The sequence below is a fragment of the Opisthorchis viverrini genome (genome assembly GCF_000715545.1).
Source record: "Opisthorchis viverrini unplaced genomic scaffold opera_v5_26, whole genome shotgun sequence".
Classification (NCBI taxonomy): domain Eukaryota; kingdom Metazoa; phylum Platyhelminthes; class Trematoda; order Opisthorchiida; family Opisthorchiidae; genus Opisthorchis; species Opisthorchis viverrini.
The window spans coordinates 433716-452873 of NW_008751683.1; the positions used below are offsets into that span (position 1 = coordinate 433716).

The following is a 19158-nucleotide window of genomic DNA, read 5'->3' on the forward strand; positions in this document are numbered from 1 at the left end:
ATGAGTTCCTTGTGACCGCACGTCTAATGAGAATCACGAGACTGCCGTCGGAAGGGACGACCACAACCCACGCCACTGAGCCATCATTCCGCTCGCCGTCTGCGGACGTTGACATTGTAGTCGGTGACAGACCTGTGAACTTGTTGATGCTGCGAACGTGAAAAATTGAGGTTCGCTGTACACATTTGCATACCCTTGTGTAAAGAGTACCGTAGAATTACTAACTCAATCCTTGCTTTTGATATTCGGGACTGTCGAACTCACGCATCATTCAAAGTTCCGTATCGGGAACCTCAACAGTTTCCTCACGATTTCCCTAATTTGGGACAAAACAGTGTGAGTTACGCGTCAGCAGATTTGCAACTGATCGCTCGGTTTTGGCCGCATTGCGAACAACTGGAGATGTCCTGTTGTGGATTTGGCCGGTTTTTTTTTCGAGTGCCATGAGTATCTGAACGAGTCGTTCCACATCGCTGTGTAAAACTGGAGGTGTGTGCCTGTCCCAGTCAGGAGTGAAACTAGTTTGACTGGTTGCTGTTAATTTCAGGCTAAGTTGTCCTTCTCCCAGCTTGAATTCACGTTCAGTCGTGAACTTGCGTTCAGCTTGTTTAAGGTGTCTTATGGGCGGTCACAGATTTTGCAGGGTGAGTGTCTAAGGAAGCTCCATAGCAGGGAATTTGTGTCGAGTGACGGTCTTTATATTGCATTGGTCTTGCATTTATTTTCTGGGGATATGAAATCGGGTTCTAGTTCAGGTTGTTAACTTGGAACCTAGTTACTGACAAAATTGGACAAAATGAGTAACTCCCAGTCTTAAATAGTCGGTTGCATCCAAATTTTGTGTGAAAAGAAGGGATCTTTTCCACATAAGCTGAGCCACTTTTTGCCAGCTCCAATCTAATGTACACACACAACCTTGACCTATTTTTAATGAAAACAATTCCTTATCAGCATTTGGGTACATTTCGTGCAAAAGTGTTCTCCGTTCGGACGTAAAACCTCAAGTGACCTTTCTGGCGCTTTCAACTTTCGTTCATGACAAGGAGATGGAAATACGTTTTTTTTTCCAAAGCCACGGAGTCACCCATCACCAACGTTTATGCAACAATGGCCACCAAATGACACTTTCAACTGTATCTGACGGGTGGAGGTGTAATGCTCGACAGTGTCGGCAAGAAATCGGTCTTTGAAAGAGAACTTGGCTGGAGCGATGTAGGATGAAGTTTAGGGAAGTAATTCTATTTAGTGATTGCTGGTTCAAAAATTTGGCAAAAATCAAATTCCGCTCGGAGGAATTATCTATTAGCCACATGACTCTGTTGACTGGAAGAACTTTCTTCGAAAAGTTTGCGCCCGGCGGCTTTTGCAGAATCCAACGGTCTACAAGAGGCAGAGTAAACGCCAAAGAGACACACCGATCTTCAGTGGACAGCTACTTGTGTGAGTTCGTTTGGAGGCAAAGGTACCGAAAAACGGACCTTTTCATGCAGGTTATTAATGACGTCCCAATTTCACCCTCTTCAATGAAAGCTAAAAGTACAAATTTCATACCCTCTTTTTTCTAATCTCTTTTGGTGGTGGAGGTTAGTCTTTGTCGGGGCTTATCTGGAATATAACCAAAAGTAGTCTACTGACACCCATAGGAACGGTTGAACTAATTTAAGGGACACAGTACTAATACAACTGAATAAAATCCGATCAGCTTACCCCACTCGAAACATAAACTATCTTTTGTATATCTCCAAACTCGTTTCAGTGTCGAATTGTGTTGAACATTATGCCTTTTTATCCAAAAATACTACATTCTTCCTGAATACTTCAATTCAACGGCGCTGTGTTAAGCTCTAGCCTCTAACTCTAAACCGAGTTGTAGCATGGCGGTCCAACTCCCAATGAAAGACAGCTTCGCGAGGTAATTGAAGTTGTAATTTAGCCAAGACTTTAGTCTATCCGGCTATGTGCACATGTATTCGTTTCTTTGATGCCACGGAAATCAAACAACGGGTATCTGTGGCAGGTAAACGAGATTTTAGTGGGTGTTCTGTGGACAAATCAGAGACCGAGTGCGAAAGCGTTTCCTTAAAAGCTATCACGTCCTATTTACTCAGGGTCTGGACCACACCATACGATTGCGAATTTTATTGTTGGTTTGCTTTCAAGCTCCCGGAGCGAATTACTTTAGCGTTTTTCACTCGGAAGGCAGCCTACACCGCATTCGTCAGAATACGTTTCCTTTGTGAAAGCACACAGGTGATGCCTGCGCACTCGGGTGCGGCGCCACGTGTGCCATTATCTCACATGTCTCATTCATGCAGATGAGAGCACACGAGACAGTTGGCGAAATAACAGGGCTTCAAAACCAACTTTCTATGGCCATCGAAAGGACGTAGCAGCAAATGGGTAATCAAGAGTCGTCCAGTAAGTGAATTCGATAACAGAATTATATAACAAAGCATTTGCTATCTATCTAGGCACACTTTAATTGACTATTGACCGAAACGTAATTGCCTGATTTGGTATAGTCAAGTTGTATAGTAGTAAGAGCTTTCTATTACCCCTTCCGAATAGTCTGCAGTCATTCTATGTCCTTAGCAGGTGCAAATGATGAAGATTATGAATACTGACCAATATTTTTTACTCGTAAGCAATATTTAGTGTAGGTGTGCTATCTGGAAAATGACCCTGCTTTCTCTGTGAATATCAGGCGCCATATATACTTCAGATGCTTTTTAATATCACCAAAATAATTTAATATCATCCCTTCCAGTGGTGTTTTTGTGATGAACTATGCTAAGATAACAGTACAATTTTAGTTGAGTATCTGTGCTTATTCTTGTTCAGAACAATGAAATAGATCTTATTATACAACAGGGAAAGCTTCGGATAGTGTTTTGTCAAAATTGTGTTTCGACATCGTCACTATAACATTTCAGAGACAGTCTTTTATATTTGCATCCACTCCCTACGTCTGGAAAACCAATAGACTTACTACTAAGAGACAATTCTTGTTTATGATAATCCTCAAAAAAGTACCATAAACACGAGACTACGTAAATTTCACGTCAAATCCATTTCGGTTTGAGGACGATTACTTAACTGCACGCATATGTGATGTTGAATTACGGAGTTGAACAGATGGAGATTTGGGGAATGCGCCTAGCTAATGACTTAAGGAGGTTTTCCATCAACTCTGTTGTAATATCATTCCATCGACACAGAATACTCGCTGAAAACTTAATCCACTGTCTGTCACGTGTCCTTGTGTAGCTTGATTATGCAGATCGCTATACGCAGTCATGTGCTCAAAACCAGAGGCACCGGATCGATCCGTTATTAAAAAACGTATCAGCATGCTGAAGCGAATTCGTTGGCAGTTGTGGCTTTGCATCTGAAAAGGCCTCAGTTTGCGCTTACGATAGAAAATCGAACTAATTACTCAAGTTCACACAATGTCTGGTTCTTTGGGTATCGATTTTTGTCATTAGAGCGCGTGGCGGTCGATAATACTAGCTGTGTATTCCGGTTTACAAACAGAACGACTTGTTTCCGCGAAACGTTTGCTGAGTACCCAAGACCTGAATTAGATTTAGTTGAGCTATGTACCGACTAACCTGAGCGAATTCAGTCATGCACACTGTAATAGTAACTATCAATTTTACAATGATTGTAATAATTTTTCAGAAAATCATAAAAAGCGGGTGACAGCGTGATGCTTCTCGCACTACTAAGTGAGAATGTTTGGGGATTTCGGGTCTTCAGGAAGAACCGTACCCATCTTTATAACACTCAAAATTGATGTAAAAATTGATTTCGTGCTGTTACGGGACAAATCAAGAGGCTTTCCCCAAGACATATAACTCTTTGTTTGACGGTTGAACTGTTGGCTTGTCCAATCTACACTATAATCGAAAATAAGCCTGCAATACGCGGCAAGGTTAATCTCATCAGGATTTCACGGCAAACCATCACAAGCATTCAGTGAGATCACAAACCGAGCTACTTCATTAGGACTGCCCTCTTTTCATCTCAAAGGATCTCAACGGAAAACGAACTACGTTCAAGCCCAGCCTTTAGGTTTATAAGATGGTAGTCTTCTTGAATGTGTGCCACATGTAGAAAGTATCGTGTGAGGGTGGGGAGAACTATCTAGCAGAGGTCCCGTATGAAAGGTAATACGGTAAACATCAGAGTGTCGTTTAAAGTTTATCGGGTGAACTCGGGGTTAAGGACATTTCCTGGATCTTATTTGCTGGCTTTCAATACTCTCGACCTTTAATCGATGATTCGCTCTCGTTGATAAGAAACAAAGGAGAAAAACACTCGTAACTGTAGAGAAGTGAACGTTGGTACTTTGATATCTTATCAAGTTATGAAGCCTTTTAGGATAGCAATTAGGAAGCCCCATTTATAGCAATAATGATTTCAACCAATATCGGTAACTACATCTTTAACAACTCAAAGATGCTGCCGATCAGCGTGAGCCCGCTCTGGTCGAAACGAAGCATCATTTTTCTTAACTACTTATTGGCTGTGATATGAGATGAGGCAATGAACGCTTCGAACTCGTTGTTGGATCTTTTTCGCTGGTACAGGGATAGCGAACGGTGTCTTTTCACTGGGCTCCAGTTCATTCCAATTTACTTCAGACGCTCTCTATTCTAGGCGTCTGATGTGCATACCAGAGTGATATGATATTGAAATCAAGTTAGTGGCTGCCCTGAAACAGGAACGGAAAAATATCGATCAACCGTAAATTATGGCAAAGTTATACATAAAGTGATTTTGAGGCGAAGTTGGTGGACAGACGTATCAAGGTGTTTCTCCTATGGTCTGTTTCTGAACCCCAGAAATTTTCAGCTATTGGATCAAAGTAATATGCTTGTGAATTCTGAAAATGAAACCTGATGGGACTTGCTTGTCTTCACTTTCATTTTTGAGTGGATGCATGGTGGAAAATAAGAGAGAGAGAGCTATTGTTTTTTCCGAGGGTCATCAAGTGTTTTGTTCCGATGACATCTCGCTATTCTGTGATTGTAGTTCACATTTGTACTGTTTAGCATAAACGCATGAGTAAAGCCTGGTTGTTAACAGATAGTGATTTCACATTCAACCTTTCCTCGCCTCAATCCTACTTCTGTCACTTTAGCAAGTGAAGGTGAGGTTGCTGAGAGGGACGAACGAAAGAGCCAACAGCGGGATGGCAATAACCACGAATCTGAGGAAGACGAAAAGCCGGTGTTATTACAGGACAATCAAACAAACAATTTAGAATACTTAAGCTACGACGATATCTACTTGGAGGAAGATGAGGATATCGTCAAGTTGGACGAAGCTGATGAAGAAGAGTCAGACGAGGAAATGGCGCCGTCAATCTTCCCGTCGGTGGGTTTTGATTCAGTCAAATTCTACTTCTGAATCGAATAAATGATGCCTTCCTCACCTTACACCAGTGACCCTGAAAAGTAAAATCAAATTACCGCGATCCCTAATCCACAGGTTTTAGTCCATTTGTACGACTCATAAAATTGGTACGCTCCCTCTTGAATACCACTTTCATGCTCAACTAAGTGAACCAATAAATCAGAGTTAAGCTCAACACACTAGTCACCACTGTGAAGTCTGTGAGCCACCTTACCGATCTCCAATGGTGACTCAGCTCCTGGATTTGTAACCGTTTGAATGGTTGGTTTCGGTCTAGGCGAGATAAGAATAGTTGACCTAGGATATGTCATCTCTTATCAGCGTCACTTTTGACAAGTGAAAGAAGCGCTTCGGAAAACCTCCGACTAAGCTTCACTGTTCATCTGTAAACATACATTGGACAAAAAGCTATCGAAGCCACTATCAAAATACAATCCTTGTTTTCAGCATGTTTTGAAATTAGAGGCTTGGTTTGCTGAATCATTTATCACCTGGTTCCCCACCTATCTTCTACAAATAAAGAATGAACATGAGCGAATTGCTGATACAAACAGCACAGATGATGGGAAAGTAGATACCTTATGAGAGAATATGACACAATTCATCGAAAAAAGAATAGTATCGTTTGTTCTCGCGCAACCTCACTCATTTGCAAAAGAATTTGATTTTCACGGGAGACCCACTTGAATCCTGGCAGCTCAGCCTCCCCTGTACGATGTTTTTCTTTAATTGAATGTGCAGCTCAAGGGCCTCCTCATGCTTCAGCTGATACGATATTTGACATATTCCTAATAAATTACAAGATGTAAAACACTACTCGTAAGGTTGCTGAAAACTCTTCGAGAGCCTAAGACCAAGTTATGATTCCCTCTCTTCCTCTGTCCATCAACAATTTCTGTCGCAGTCCTGCAAACTCCACCATGAGATTGACGGAAGAAATGCCGAATCCCAAGAAATGATCAGGAAATTTTGGCAATTTCTGTCCTACTGCTTCCAAGAAGAGATTAATTTTACTTTCAACGTCATAAAATGCAAATGCCCGTTCGCTACGAACAGTGACGTTTCCAGTAGGGAGCAAACTTCTGGATATCCGACGACGCACTTCTACCATTCCTGTCTATAAGTTACAGCGTCTTGAAGAAATTTTGGTGTGCCACATTATGAGTGGGTAAACGAAAACAGACTTGTGTAATTCATTTTCGGGTCAGACAATCGACAAATCGGCCTAATATACGGATGAGTGATTTTGTTATTCACTGTCTTCCCTCTCTCTGTGCTTTGTTTCATAATCTCCAGTCGGCCAGTAGCATATCGCACGTTCCGGCTTTCGCCGCCCGTTTGATAATGGGGATATCGTACGTACAACAACAAGCCACCTTGCACATAGAACTGGGGGGAACCACGGAAGTGCCGGGTAGAGGTCAAGGCGGTGCGCGCGCCTATCAGGCAGTTTGGGTTGTAACAACTTCTTTCCAGTCATCCTGCTGACAAAAATGCAGACACTCTATGCAACAGTTTTGCCATTAAGTGTAATTACAAATACATAGGTTTGCAGCTCAAGAACCTGACTGATTTTGAGAAGAGTGATACTCACTTTAGTCCTGTTGTTCTTAATCTGGTTGTTTTCAGCTGTTCAGATGACACGGCTAATCAAGAGCAAGAGAGATTGGTTCAGGCGATGGAGACTTTGTGACCTCTGAGGAAAATGTTGTTCTATTTGAGGTCATTTCCGTTAAAGAGCTTTTGAGAAGCTGAAAACCTGGGTTTGCATATGCGTTATTACACTAAGTATAATGGGATATACTTTGATGTTTTTGAGAGGTTTTCTGCTCTGTTTCACCCTTTCTTTCCTACGAGACAGAAACAGGAATGCTTACAGACGAGTGAAAACTGATCAAAGCATTACTTGTCATACTGTCAGTTAAGAGGCTTAAAAGTCAGCGAATTACATTCATTTGCAAACAAATTTGGTGTTGTGAGAGACTCACCTGGAACCAAGGTGGATCTCTTGTTTGTGATGTTTCCAGGCAACTGAATGTGCTGCACCAGGCCGCCTCATGTTTCAGTCGCTACGATATTCGAGATATCGCGATACATGTACATAAGTAATGCACTACTCGTAAGGTTGCCGAAAATTGTTCGACAGCCCCCGACCTGTTTCACCCTACTTGGAGCTCATCAGGTAGGCGCAGTCACCGAGTTTGCATCAACCTTATGTTCTACTTGAAACCAAATTGCACAAAATTAGTGAGATGCACTCATTTTGCAAGAGACTCATCTGGAACCCAGCTATGCCTCTCGTTTGTGATGTTTCCAGGTTCATAAGTCTTTTTTGGGAACTGGCGGCCAAAGAATTTGTAGGACAGTGAAAACCGAACAGCACTGTCGGAGTCTAGCTATATTCCCCAACGCTAACCTAGTTTGTTCAAACTTCACTTACCGATCGATACTAAACAGGTAGTTTTGTTGAGTAGCGACCACACAGTCACATTCGAGAGACAGTTGTTACAAGAAGGGTTGTTGGATAAGGGAACTTTTGTATACAAAATATATTTAAATCTGGCTTTAATGAGTATTTAAACTTGAGGCCAGTTCTCGTAACCTGTAACCTGTCACACCAATCCGACCGCATTTTTACCGGTAACACAGGTAAAACGAGATAGCTGGCACTGAGTGAAGCAGAGCAGAATGAAAGTGATTGTCTGGTAATAACTGGGTTTTACCACACCAAAACCAAAAGTGTAGGAATGAATGCGTTGCTGAAACAAAACGAAGAGATGGTGCCTCAAGGCTTTATCTACTGAAAGTGTTGGCGGATACCAAGATCTGTGTGAAAAAGCCCACATCAGAATCTCGTGATTGTTTACTTGGAGCAACTGTTTCGTAATTCTTCCTTATCAATGGCTTTTCTGAACAACCAAACAGAGACAGCATTCCTCCAACGATATTTTTAGGGTCACAATAAAGATCGGATTTAAGAAAAAGCTTTTTTATGTGATGGAAGAGACAGGTAAACCTTATGTCAGATTGCACGTACCGTTTGTTCAGTTTAGACCTTTAATGGATTTGTCAGCCTCATGTCCCGGTAACCCAATGCATTAACTGTTTAGGGCCAAAGAGTTTAGTTCATTCGATTTATACCCGTCTGGAACTTCATTGTTTAAAGTTTTATATGAATCATTCTCGTGACAGAGTGCTTACGAGAGACTCACTTTCTGTATTCATATAAAAACATCTACTTTGTGTTGTCCCACTAGTTTTCACGTTTTTCTCGTGTCTTGACTTCAAGTTCTGTTGCGGAAGCAGATCTCAGTTGTAACCAGCGTTCCACCTGGAACTTTTATTATTTCTTCAACTTTGATCATGATTAGAACGACTGCATCGTTAGTCTTGGTCGAAATCGAGGTGTGAGCATAATGTCGACCCTAGTGTCACTGGGTACCAATACTAGCAATTTTACAACTTTCTCGCCTGAATTTTCCTCGCTATTGTCGACAGTGTCTTGTGTGCAAATGCATTACACCATTTGAGTCTGGTACACTGATACTACAACTTGTTTCGACCACTCGCGGTCTATTTTAATCGATTGACAGTGTGTATTTGAATAAAACCAGTGACCCTGAATTACACACAAGACCAAGCACATCAGAGCTGTTTTCAGGTTGTGATGTTGATTCCACACGCCTTAAATCGAAGAATACCAAACCCGGGCTTTACGTCTGCAGATCAGCCAGTCGAAAAGTTCGTTTACCTGGGCACTTGAGTAAGTTGCTTCGGACTGGCTGGAGACGAGAATAATTCGTGAATTGTGAAGGTCATGCTTAATGTCAGTTTTTCTGTCAAAAGCAGTGCTTTACATACTGCTTAATGAATCAAAATTTTGGACTCTACGCTCGCAGGAGACACGAAAACAGTCCGTACAAAGACTTCTGAGGCATTGTTGGGTTGATCTGATTAGAAATGCGGAGGCAAGCCGGGTAGTCTTAGGGGAAAAGAACCCTTGTGTGATGGATGAGCGACTCACATTTCATGGATCACCCTGGTTAGGGCATGTACTCCGTATGCCAGGGGACCGCCTGCCCCTCAGAGCTCTTTTTGCCAAGCCCTGTGCTGAGTGGAAACGATCAAGAGGTAGACAGTTTACGACCTGCAATCGAAATACGAAAATGCCAACCATTAAAGTCATTCAAGTTGACAACTTTGACCTCCTCGCATGGACGAGATGGCTCACTGGTTAGAGCGCGAATTTACTGATCAGAAGGTCCGTGGTTCAAACTCGACCTCTGCATCTTGACTTCGGTTGGCTAGGCTTGGGCAGTCTTGCACTATCCTAGTATTCGGGTTTCGAAAAGGATGGGGATATCGGAACTCAAGTGACCAATGGCTAATGACACTGGCAGTCCGTGGCCCTCAGGCATCAAACCTATCGCTTTTATTGCATGAATGCCCACTTTCCCATTTCGTCAGAACAGCATACAATGCTAATTAACCCGTCATTCCATCTTCTCCAACACTTGGCCATATCTCCCCTGGAGTCAGTGTATCCTTGATGCATGTTTTTAGCTGATAAACTGAACTGATTCATATGGGGCATTTCACATTTCCCCAGTGAAGAGTTCTTTTTCGGATGTTCAGTCCCGTTTGACCACTTCAGTCGCAAAAGGACTAAAGTTCTTCTCATGCTTCTGTTGTTACTGAGCAAAATTCTTCTCTTGTTGAATGAGCCATCCTTTTTTCATGATACTGGATGGAAACAGTTATAGTAATTGCCTGGTCGGAATGGTACATCTTTTGCGTTACAGGCCACTTTATGCCTAGGAATCATGCTTGACACTGCTCCAATATGTCCACTTTACACTTCCCTTAAAGAGACTGTTCTGATGGTGATCACGAGCAAAGACTGAAAATTATAGAATGGTAAAAGATGACAGAGATTTAATTCTTCAAACAAAAAGTTTGAATCAGTCGTTTTCACTGGGGTCGACTTGTCAGCTTGTGTGATCTATCCGTCTTCGTTTTTGGAAGTAATCTTTTGTTTGAAATGCAACTAAATTTTGGGTCGAGATTTCCGCTCTTCAAGAAAATATTTGTTATCTAGTTCAGGTGCTTCTCGCGAATTACTCATCAGGATCATCTTAGTAATTCGAAGATGGCTCTTATTCCAACAGATGCTGGTGAACGTTTTGAATGATGACCCAGTATGGCTTACATCAAAAATGCGAAGTGGACCAAATCCGGCATTTGATGACAACTGGGAGGTGAAACTCGCAAAAAGTGAGTTGTTTGTATTACTCATTGTTACCAGCTGCCTTTGCGTTAAAAATCCTCACGCTCTTTACGAACTCACAAGAAGCGGAATATTTTAGTAGCTTTATCGATCCCCGCAACTTCAAGTCAGAAGGTCACAGCTCATGGAAGTTTGCGGGTTCTTCTGAGAAAACTTGTGGGATCTCTCTTGAAAGAGTAATAATTCCGTTCGCAACATCTCTCTTCTGACTCAGATTCGGTCATCGCAGATGGATTACACTTCTATGGACATTCTATCCGCAGCCATTTTCGGTAATTAGCTTAGGTGTGTAAAAGTTCATCTATTCACGTGAATCCAGCGAGGATCGATAGAATGGTTGTAACGTGCTGTCTTCGCTTATCAGATGGATGGAATTGAATGCACCTCCACGGCGGTACACCACTGATGAGTATCGAAGCTGATGAAACTCGAATCCACTAATTCATCACTTTGATGTGAACTGCTCAGGATGAACAACTGTGTTGGAACAGGACAGGGACGAAAGTGGTAAAATCCGGTAACGACGCACAACGAAGAAAATTTGAAAAACACCATCCTTTTAGAACAGCAAGGAGTTTGTGTGTCTGAGCAATCAACGAATCCCATTATCGGATGAGAAGACGTAGACAGTCAGGAAGAATTTGAGCAATGATACTCCGTATACCAAGATTAAGGCAACGTTACTTCAGCATCGTATACTTGAGCTCAGAGGATTATGACTTTCTTTCTGTTCCCCCATACTTTTGCTGACGTTATGCACATATTGGGAGATTCCGAATGGATATTTCCGTCCTGCAGGTAAGGACGATCAGTGCTGAAAGGCCGGACAACACTTTAAAGGTGATTGTTCTTCATCGGGAAGAACTATCCTAGACGTGTGCCTATAGATTTTGGAGTAGTTCCACAAGGATGTGAACCTAAGCAGATGAAATAATGCCAATCAGATTCTCGTGAGACACTTGTGATTTATACAGACTGTATGGTTTATCCACCAGTTAAATGAATTGAGACTCAACTGATTTTTAAGGACGCTGAAGGATGGGAAAGAAATGTAAAGAGTAGGACATCCCAGGTAAATCAGACATCACGTAATTACTGCAATGAGTAATTTAGATTAGTGGTGAAAACGAAGCCGTCGAAATTCACAAAAAACATCTTTGGTAAGCTCAAGTTTCTTTTCCATCAGCCGCCCTTGAGAAAATCAAATTCTTTTGTTCTTTGTGAGCTTCTTCTAATGAGGGAATACTGCGTTTTAGAAGTCTAGTCATTTGGGAGCCGTGTCAACATTCCCAACAGTTTCCAAAACACCGCCCAGCCAATGAATCCAGACCGAGGAAATGTAGGCGTTTCTGCATTCGTTCATTTGTGAGACGTACTGACATGCAAGGTTACAAGCATCCATAATCTCAAAGCTGAGCTGGTAGCTGTTAAAATAGGAACAAAGACAACTCAGTCAAAATCCCATATTGCCGTTATAAACGGCATAGCTATTTATAGAGATTTGAAACAAAATGACCGGATCCTGAAAGTCCTTTGTAGTGTGAGAACATTTGAGGATGTCCAACTGGGATTTAGTCCTGTAAATGAAGCTAACCTATGCTGAAAAGCCGAAAAGCACTGTATGGCCGCGTAATCCTTATTGGGAATCGTCAGACGTGCACAACTCACAAACCCATGACCTTCCGGCTAGTGATTGAATACTTAGCCATCTGACCACAAGAGGCTGATCAGCAGTGTGATTAGCTGTCACTCACCATAAAGAGTGGCTCATTGTTCAATCATGGAAATCATATCACATGATCATGTATTGACTGGCTGCTCGAGCGATGGCTTTCCACAAGTTTTACCCGACCTATGAAATTCTTCTTCTTCTGAACTACTTATAAATTGATGGTAATGTGAAAAAGTTGGGTAATTTTCAAGCGGCAGTGTAAGACGGCCTCAGGTTTGTCGAGGCCATTTCCCATCTCTTGGTGATTTTAGGCTAGTTGGCCAAAATACTGTTCTTGTAAGAGCTGGATTTGATTTCCGATTGTATACGTCGCCAACTGATAAAAAAACCACTGAGTCTCATTCATCGGGAGGGCAGTAACGGTGAAGAACACGAGTGGTGTAGTTGTGTTCAATTTTGTGGGGAACAGTGACCACAATGCTAATAGTTGGATCGTTCTGTTCTTAGAAAACTGTCCGTAGCAGGCGTGTACTTACTAAGAAGATGAAACGGAACGCAAGTGATTCTCATATTGTCTAGATAGTTGGGCTATTTATCTTTTTGTTCAGCGATTCAACATCGATCGAGATCACTACGGATGAATGGATGAAATAGACTCGCATCTCGGGAATGCAAATCTTAGGCTGGCTTTCAACCATCAGCTGGTTAAACTATTTTAGTTCAGAAGCCCTCCTTCGCATTCTTGTACAGCACTTAACTGACTTTGAGTGCCACGATGAGGAAAATTTTCCCAGATCAAACCGTTGTTTCAACGTTTCGGTACTTCGTACACCTGAAGGTTTCTCGTTTGAATATTCCCATGAACCCGCAAAACTCTAAATATCAAATATTTTCCGATTACCCTCCAGTTCAGCTTCCCCGGACAGTAATAGAATGTCAACTTTATGGGTGTACCAACGGCCAAAGGGAGCGACTCTGCAGTGAAGGCTCAGTTTCTTTATCCGAAATCAACCCTCGCATTAAAAACCAAATGATTGTACGACTTCATCCAAGATTTGTTGCAGCTTCGGTGCGCACTGCACAGTCCATAGATCATGAAGTGAGTTTGCGCAGATGATTTGATCACATTTAGGTCCTGTGTGCATTTTCTTCGCTTCTGTAGAGTTTGCCAGGGTGAACTTATTACAAGCTTATTCCCGAATGATCTGATCTATTCCTGACTCTTCTATCAATCTTCGCTCCTCGTTTTAATCTTTCCTGTCATTTTAAGATCCTCTTAAACGATTATCATACGATTATTGACAGCTATAGATTTCCTAACCGACGAATACTCAATTCGCTGTCCAGTTGCATCATAGTGTTCCAACAATACGGGAATTTTCATCAAATGATGAATTTACTGACTAATACTAATCAGCCTTCAGCCAATCTTTAGTGATTTTTCCTTACAAGTGACATTGCATGAAAAGAACTGACAACCAAGGCCTCTTTCAGTCAGTTCAACGGAGTGAAGTACAGTGGGGGAGAAGTCGCTCAGCTGTAGCATTATTTTGGTGCCTAACTGACATGCCACCAGAAGGAAGCACGAGGGCTAGGATACTGCCAGGTTGCCCAAGCCTGGACAAGGGAAATCAAGAGGCACACGGACCTTCCGGTCAGTAAATTTGCGCTCTAACCACAGAACTATCTCGCTCCAGCACAGTAGACTCGCTTGATTACCTTAACAATATTTATTTCTATCTACACGAAATTCACCAGGTAGTTACTAAGTTTAGGATCGAAACTCATCTGATGAGGATGGGTGAGCTAAAGCCTGAGGAACATCAGGGTTCCCAAAAGGGGGACCTAAATGTTTGGTATCTCACATTAGGCTGTGGGACTGCGTGCGCCTGCCCTCAGACCAACCAGAATTGTCGCACTTGTTTTCACGGGCTAATTATCGATGACTCACCTTAGAGGACCACTCGGACATGTGAACAAACCGTCGTGTCAGGCGACCAAAATAAGAATGTTGTTGAAAACTCAGCCGTTATGACCGAGTTAGTCTACCAATCAGTGCATTTCGTGAGATACGAACACCCCTTGAGGACGGACGCAAGACCAGGTTGACCAGGCATGGACCAGACCATTGTGAGTAAGCTACAGTCATATGTTGGTAGATCAAAGTATCCTTAGGCTAACATGGCGACTTTCGGCCTCTTTCATTCAGAGCCCAGCTAGGAGGTGTACGTTGTAACTCCGCACAAGCCACACCCTTCTGCCGACTGAGAAAAACTTGGAGTACATGTGTAAAACTAGCTATCTCACAAGTTATCAGAACACAGTTTCCCACTTTCGGGTAGAAGAAAGATGAAGTTTCGACCGAAGAACTATGTTCCAGAGAACAATTCATGATTCCCCCAATCGGTCCGGCTGATGCGTGGTCGATATGGGGAATAACATAACTGAGGGTTAATATGTCACAGTCCCATTCCTCTTAGTTACAAACTTCTATTAGACATATCTGCAAAAGTTATCCTATCTGTTTCATCTTTCCATTTGGTATGCTAAACCTCCTGAGACGTTTGACCATTTTAATTTCGTTTGGTACTCCAAATGTCGATACATTTCATACAGCATTTTCCTATAGTGATGGCATGCACCGAATTCAGCCACCAAGACTTTTGTTTTGGTCAGAAAATATTTTTCAGCCTATATAAGTTGCACGACCAATGACAACTAATGAAAAGGAGACTGTTGTGGTATACATTGAAACTGGTGGATGGTTTCAGCTTAACAGAGTAGGATAAGTGCCAACCCCAAACGAGTGGGAGTACCCTTTTAAAATATAGTTTTTGCTAGATGAGAATAGAACCTCATCTGGTTTGGCTTCACCATCCAGAAGCTTAAAAATGCTGCTAGGATCACCGGGAAGGACGCTGCTGTGGCTTGCCATATCCCCCGGCGTAACATATCACACTGCACGGCATCGTGAGACGGAAGGAAGACGACTGCTACAGTAGTATTTATCGGGTGGTCCCAAGGTCACGGTAGGATCTTCATGATGATATCAGAAGCGCCGATCTAGGACTGCACGACCTTGATTGGCTCACCGTCTGTCCAATCACGACGTGCCATAGTTTGACTCGTAGTCGGTTCGCGACACGTCCGTCCAATGGACGTTATGTTCGATTATTTTGAGAAGCTGGCCTTTCGACAGACAGATACAAACATCCACACGGAATTACACTTGAATTATGTTAGTTTACTCAACATTATCCAGCCGCACTTGTTCAACAGATATGATGCGTTTCTTTAAGGTCTACTGCAATAAAGGTTTAGTCAGACCATTTGGCGTAGTACAACTCTGCCAGGTGCGAGAAATCCCTCTCAGCGGTCAATCCGCCATTGTTAGAGCTTTCTGCTCGTCAGGGCGTCACTCCTTGCTGGAGGTTGAATAGAACTACCTTCTTGACACTATAAAAAGAACTCATTTTGGCCCCAAAGCGTCTTTTTCGGGGGAAGGGGGGGGGTAGTGGGGAACCTCTAACATGCATCCGTAGTTTTCTGAATCGCTTTTCTCATATTACTCTGGTTTCTTCATTTAAAAGAGTATCAGCGAGTCGGTTACTGGAACAGTAGCGCATATTCATCTGCCTAGTTTTGCAACCGCAGAAGCTCTGCGTGTGGTCTACGTCTGGAAAAATGCTAAAAATAAGTTAGTATACGTTTGCTAAACATGTATCTTGCTTGGCGCGCGCCCTTACTGGAATAACTCATTGGCTTTTCGTAACAATTTTCTTCTAGACCGTAGACTATGACGCGTGGACGGAAGTAACCGAGGTAGGTTTCACCAGTAATTATTTGTATAACATTTGTAATAATGTGCTTTTCAATTCCACTTGTTATTTGTTATCTCCCGAAATATCTGCCTATAGATGACTCGGTCAAATTTTTACTTACAGAAGTTTCATTTTCAGTCCACTTGACAATGGGGTTGTCATTATCGTACCTTCTGATCAAGCCATCTTCACTCAGCTTCGGTGAGGAGTCCCTCGTTCCCCGGGCATCGTATTTCAAAAGGCAACTGAAGGTGTCCTGATAACAGAGGATGGAAAATATCTCGTAGAATCAAACGACTCGGACAGAATAGAGAATCACAGACTGCCTGACAAACAGGAATGTAGACTGCGATAAGCAGCTGCTCGTGACCAAACGATTAATTGTTCACATTACTGGACGGGAGGTCGCCGAGTTCCGTTAAACGCATACTGCTGATGGTTCCACTGCGCAGTGCTTCTTAGCTTTTCAGCACAGACTGGCTTCACTTATAGTAGAAAATCCCATTAAAAAATTCTCAAACCTCCGCACACACTAAAAAAAGTGAGGACATATCATGTGTGTCTAGTGCAGCAATGTTCGCATCTGACCGACGAGTTGACTGCAGCAGATCCATGGACGGTTCTGATTGCAGAAAAGTAACCGGTGCTCTTGGGCCACCATTCATCGTTCAGTCACAGTAACCACAGCAAGTGACCACCTATTGAATGTCTTCTTGAGTCATGATTCTTCCTCAGAGAGAGAGAGAGAGAGAGAGAGAGTAATTTCATAAGATGAGTGAAACTTCCTTCTGAAAAGTCATCATCCATTCAGTCAATCAATACGTGGCCACGTGACATAGTTTCCGTAGTTCAGCGATGAACTGCGCTTTATCCTGTCCGAGTGATAAATCACCACAATACTGGCCAGCCCCTAGCAGCCAAACGGTTGTGTTTAAACACTGACCGGAAGGTTGTGCACTGCAATCTCTCTTGGGTGCCTACTACTGATGATTCTCAACAAGAATGAAGCAGTTGCACAGTGCTTCTCTGCTTTTGAGCAGGTTTAATTGACAGGACGCATGCTTCACAGGTTTGTCTATGTGGGTAGAACCGTACTAGTAGGCTGACTGGTTTGTGATTCAAATGTAACAATTTGATCACTTTTCGAGAAATACACTCATTTACAAATCAATTTTGTTTTCACGAAGACTCAACTTAAATCTCTCGTTTATGATATTCCACAACTGAATTTGCTGCACACAGACCGCCTCATGATTCATTTGGCAAAATATTCAAGATATCGCAGTATATTTTAATAAATGAAACTACTCACATATCATACACAAGAGATTCAGTTGAATCTCTCGTGAAAACCCAAGTGATTTGCAAATGAGTGTATTTCTCGAAAACAGTCCAATTGGGGTTCAAGTGGAACATAAAATTGACGGAAACTCGGGGACTACGCCTACCTGATGAGCCCCAAGAAAGGCGAAACCGGTCGTGGGCTGTCGAAGAGTTTTCAGCAACCTTTATAAAAATCTGATCACTTTCATTAAGAACGCGATTTCATAGAATAACTGGATAATAGCAGAGGATATCATATCGAATCCAAGAAACTGATTTCAGTTGGAAGCTGTAAACTTCACAATCTACATTACGGATTGTCGGGTCAGACTTTCAGTGACTTGTCTTTCATACCTAATTGGTTATTATTGTATTGCTGGGCAGATGGACTAGCAAAGTTTGGTTGCATTGTTGAGTTTTGCCGAGATGAGTAGCTCTTTCTTCATTGTTCAGATGCTAGGTGTTTGTAGCAGCAGTATTGTTAAGCTCGGCAAATAAGCTAATTCGTATGCTTGCTTGGAATGCCATAAGTTATTTCACGTACTATGTTGTCGGATTGAAAACAAGCTATATAGCATGCAAAAAACGAGGTCTCTTGCACTCAGTACACAAACGCACTACTGGGGCGCCAGAGACCAAACTGTCTGGCACCCATGTCATTTAAAATATGACAACATCGAGCACTTTCGATTATCCCGCTCTGAAACGGATAGAACACAAGTAAAGATTACTAAGCTTTCATTTTCTATTTATTGAAAGAACTCACCCGTCTCATATAAAAAACATTTACTGTCCATCAATAGGCTGTAACCTATAGATCTTCGCTGGGAACAGGGACTACCCGTGTAAGGAGGGAAGTGCTTCCCCGCGAATTCGATTATTAGCAAACACCAACTAAGCGGCTACTGGACACAGTTTTAAAGAATTGAACATTCTCACACTTCTTCGTGAACTCTCATGGATATTCATTGACTATCACGCAAATGTAAGCGAACGCTGCGAAGCAGTTCCACAACTTCTGTAATAAACTTCACCTTCCATTTGACGCAGGGCGGAGTTTCGAGAAAACCATAGACTACTCACACGCCTCATCAGTAGTATCCTCCGTTACACCCATCGGAGTTTCCAGTATAGTAGATGTAGTAAATGAGGTAGTTATCTTGTGAGTACGGTTTTTGTGCCAGGAAAGGACGAGAAATGTTTTGTGAGACTCGAATGATTGCGTCAGCAAGTGCGTACGGTCTTCTCTCCTTCTCCCCACCCACCATTCGTCTGATCTCATCCTAGCTGGTGCGAACAATACCTGTGTACTTGGGAACTTACTTTGACCTCTCCTCCCGAGAAAAAAACTTTTGTCAGAAGAGGTCAGTCTTCAGAAACATTTGTTTAGTACAGTGGGAAACATTTCACAGGCATAGTCTCCTTCCCAGAAGAGAATACATGCCAAATAGGTCCACTACCGATGAGTTCCTTTTGGTGGAGTCTGGAAAAAGATGACAGCATCAACAAAACTCCTAGTTTACCAGAGCCTGGTAAAAGAGGCCACATGATTAAAATGCTAATTCGTCTTTCTATATTACACTTGTTACAGTAACTATAGGTAAACCCGACTCAGTGCTGCTCTCCTCGCTCTT

At 42.4% G+C, this 19158-nt stretch overlaps 1 protein-coding gene across 1 annotated transcript in view; it reads left to right on the top strand.

Annotated features, from left to right (window-relative positions):
* Positions 1 to 2323: 2323 nt before the first annotated feature.
* The window catches only part of T265_02254 (hypothetical protein), a gene marked incomplete at both ends in the record, with an annotated part of 47744 nt that continues 30909 nt past the window's right edge, over positions 2324 to 19158 (top strand). Inside the window, 6 exons of the mRNA XM_009166458.1 lie at positions 2324 to 2418; positions 5147 to 5382; positions 6718 to 6870; positions 10590 to 10695; positions 13289 to 13479; positions 16167 to 16202. Of these exons, the coding sequence (XP_009164722.1) occupies positions 2397 to 2418; positions 5147 to 5382; positions 6718 to 6870; positions 10590 to 10695; positions 13289 to 13479; positions 16167 to 16202 (744 nt within the window). The remainder of the gene's footprint in view (positions 2419 to 5146; positions 5383 to 6717; positions 6871 to 10589; positions 10696 to 13288; positions 13480 to 16166; positions 16203 to 19158) is intronic.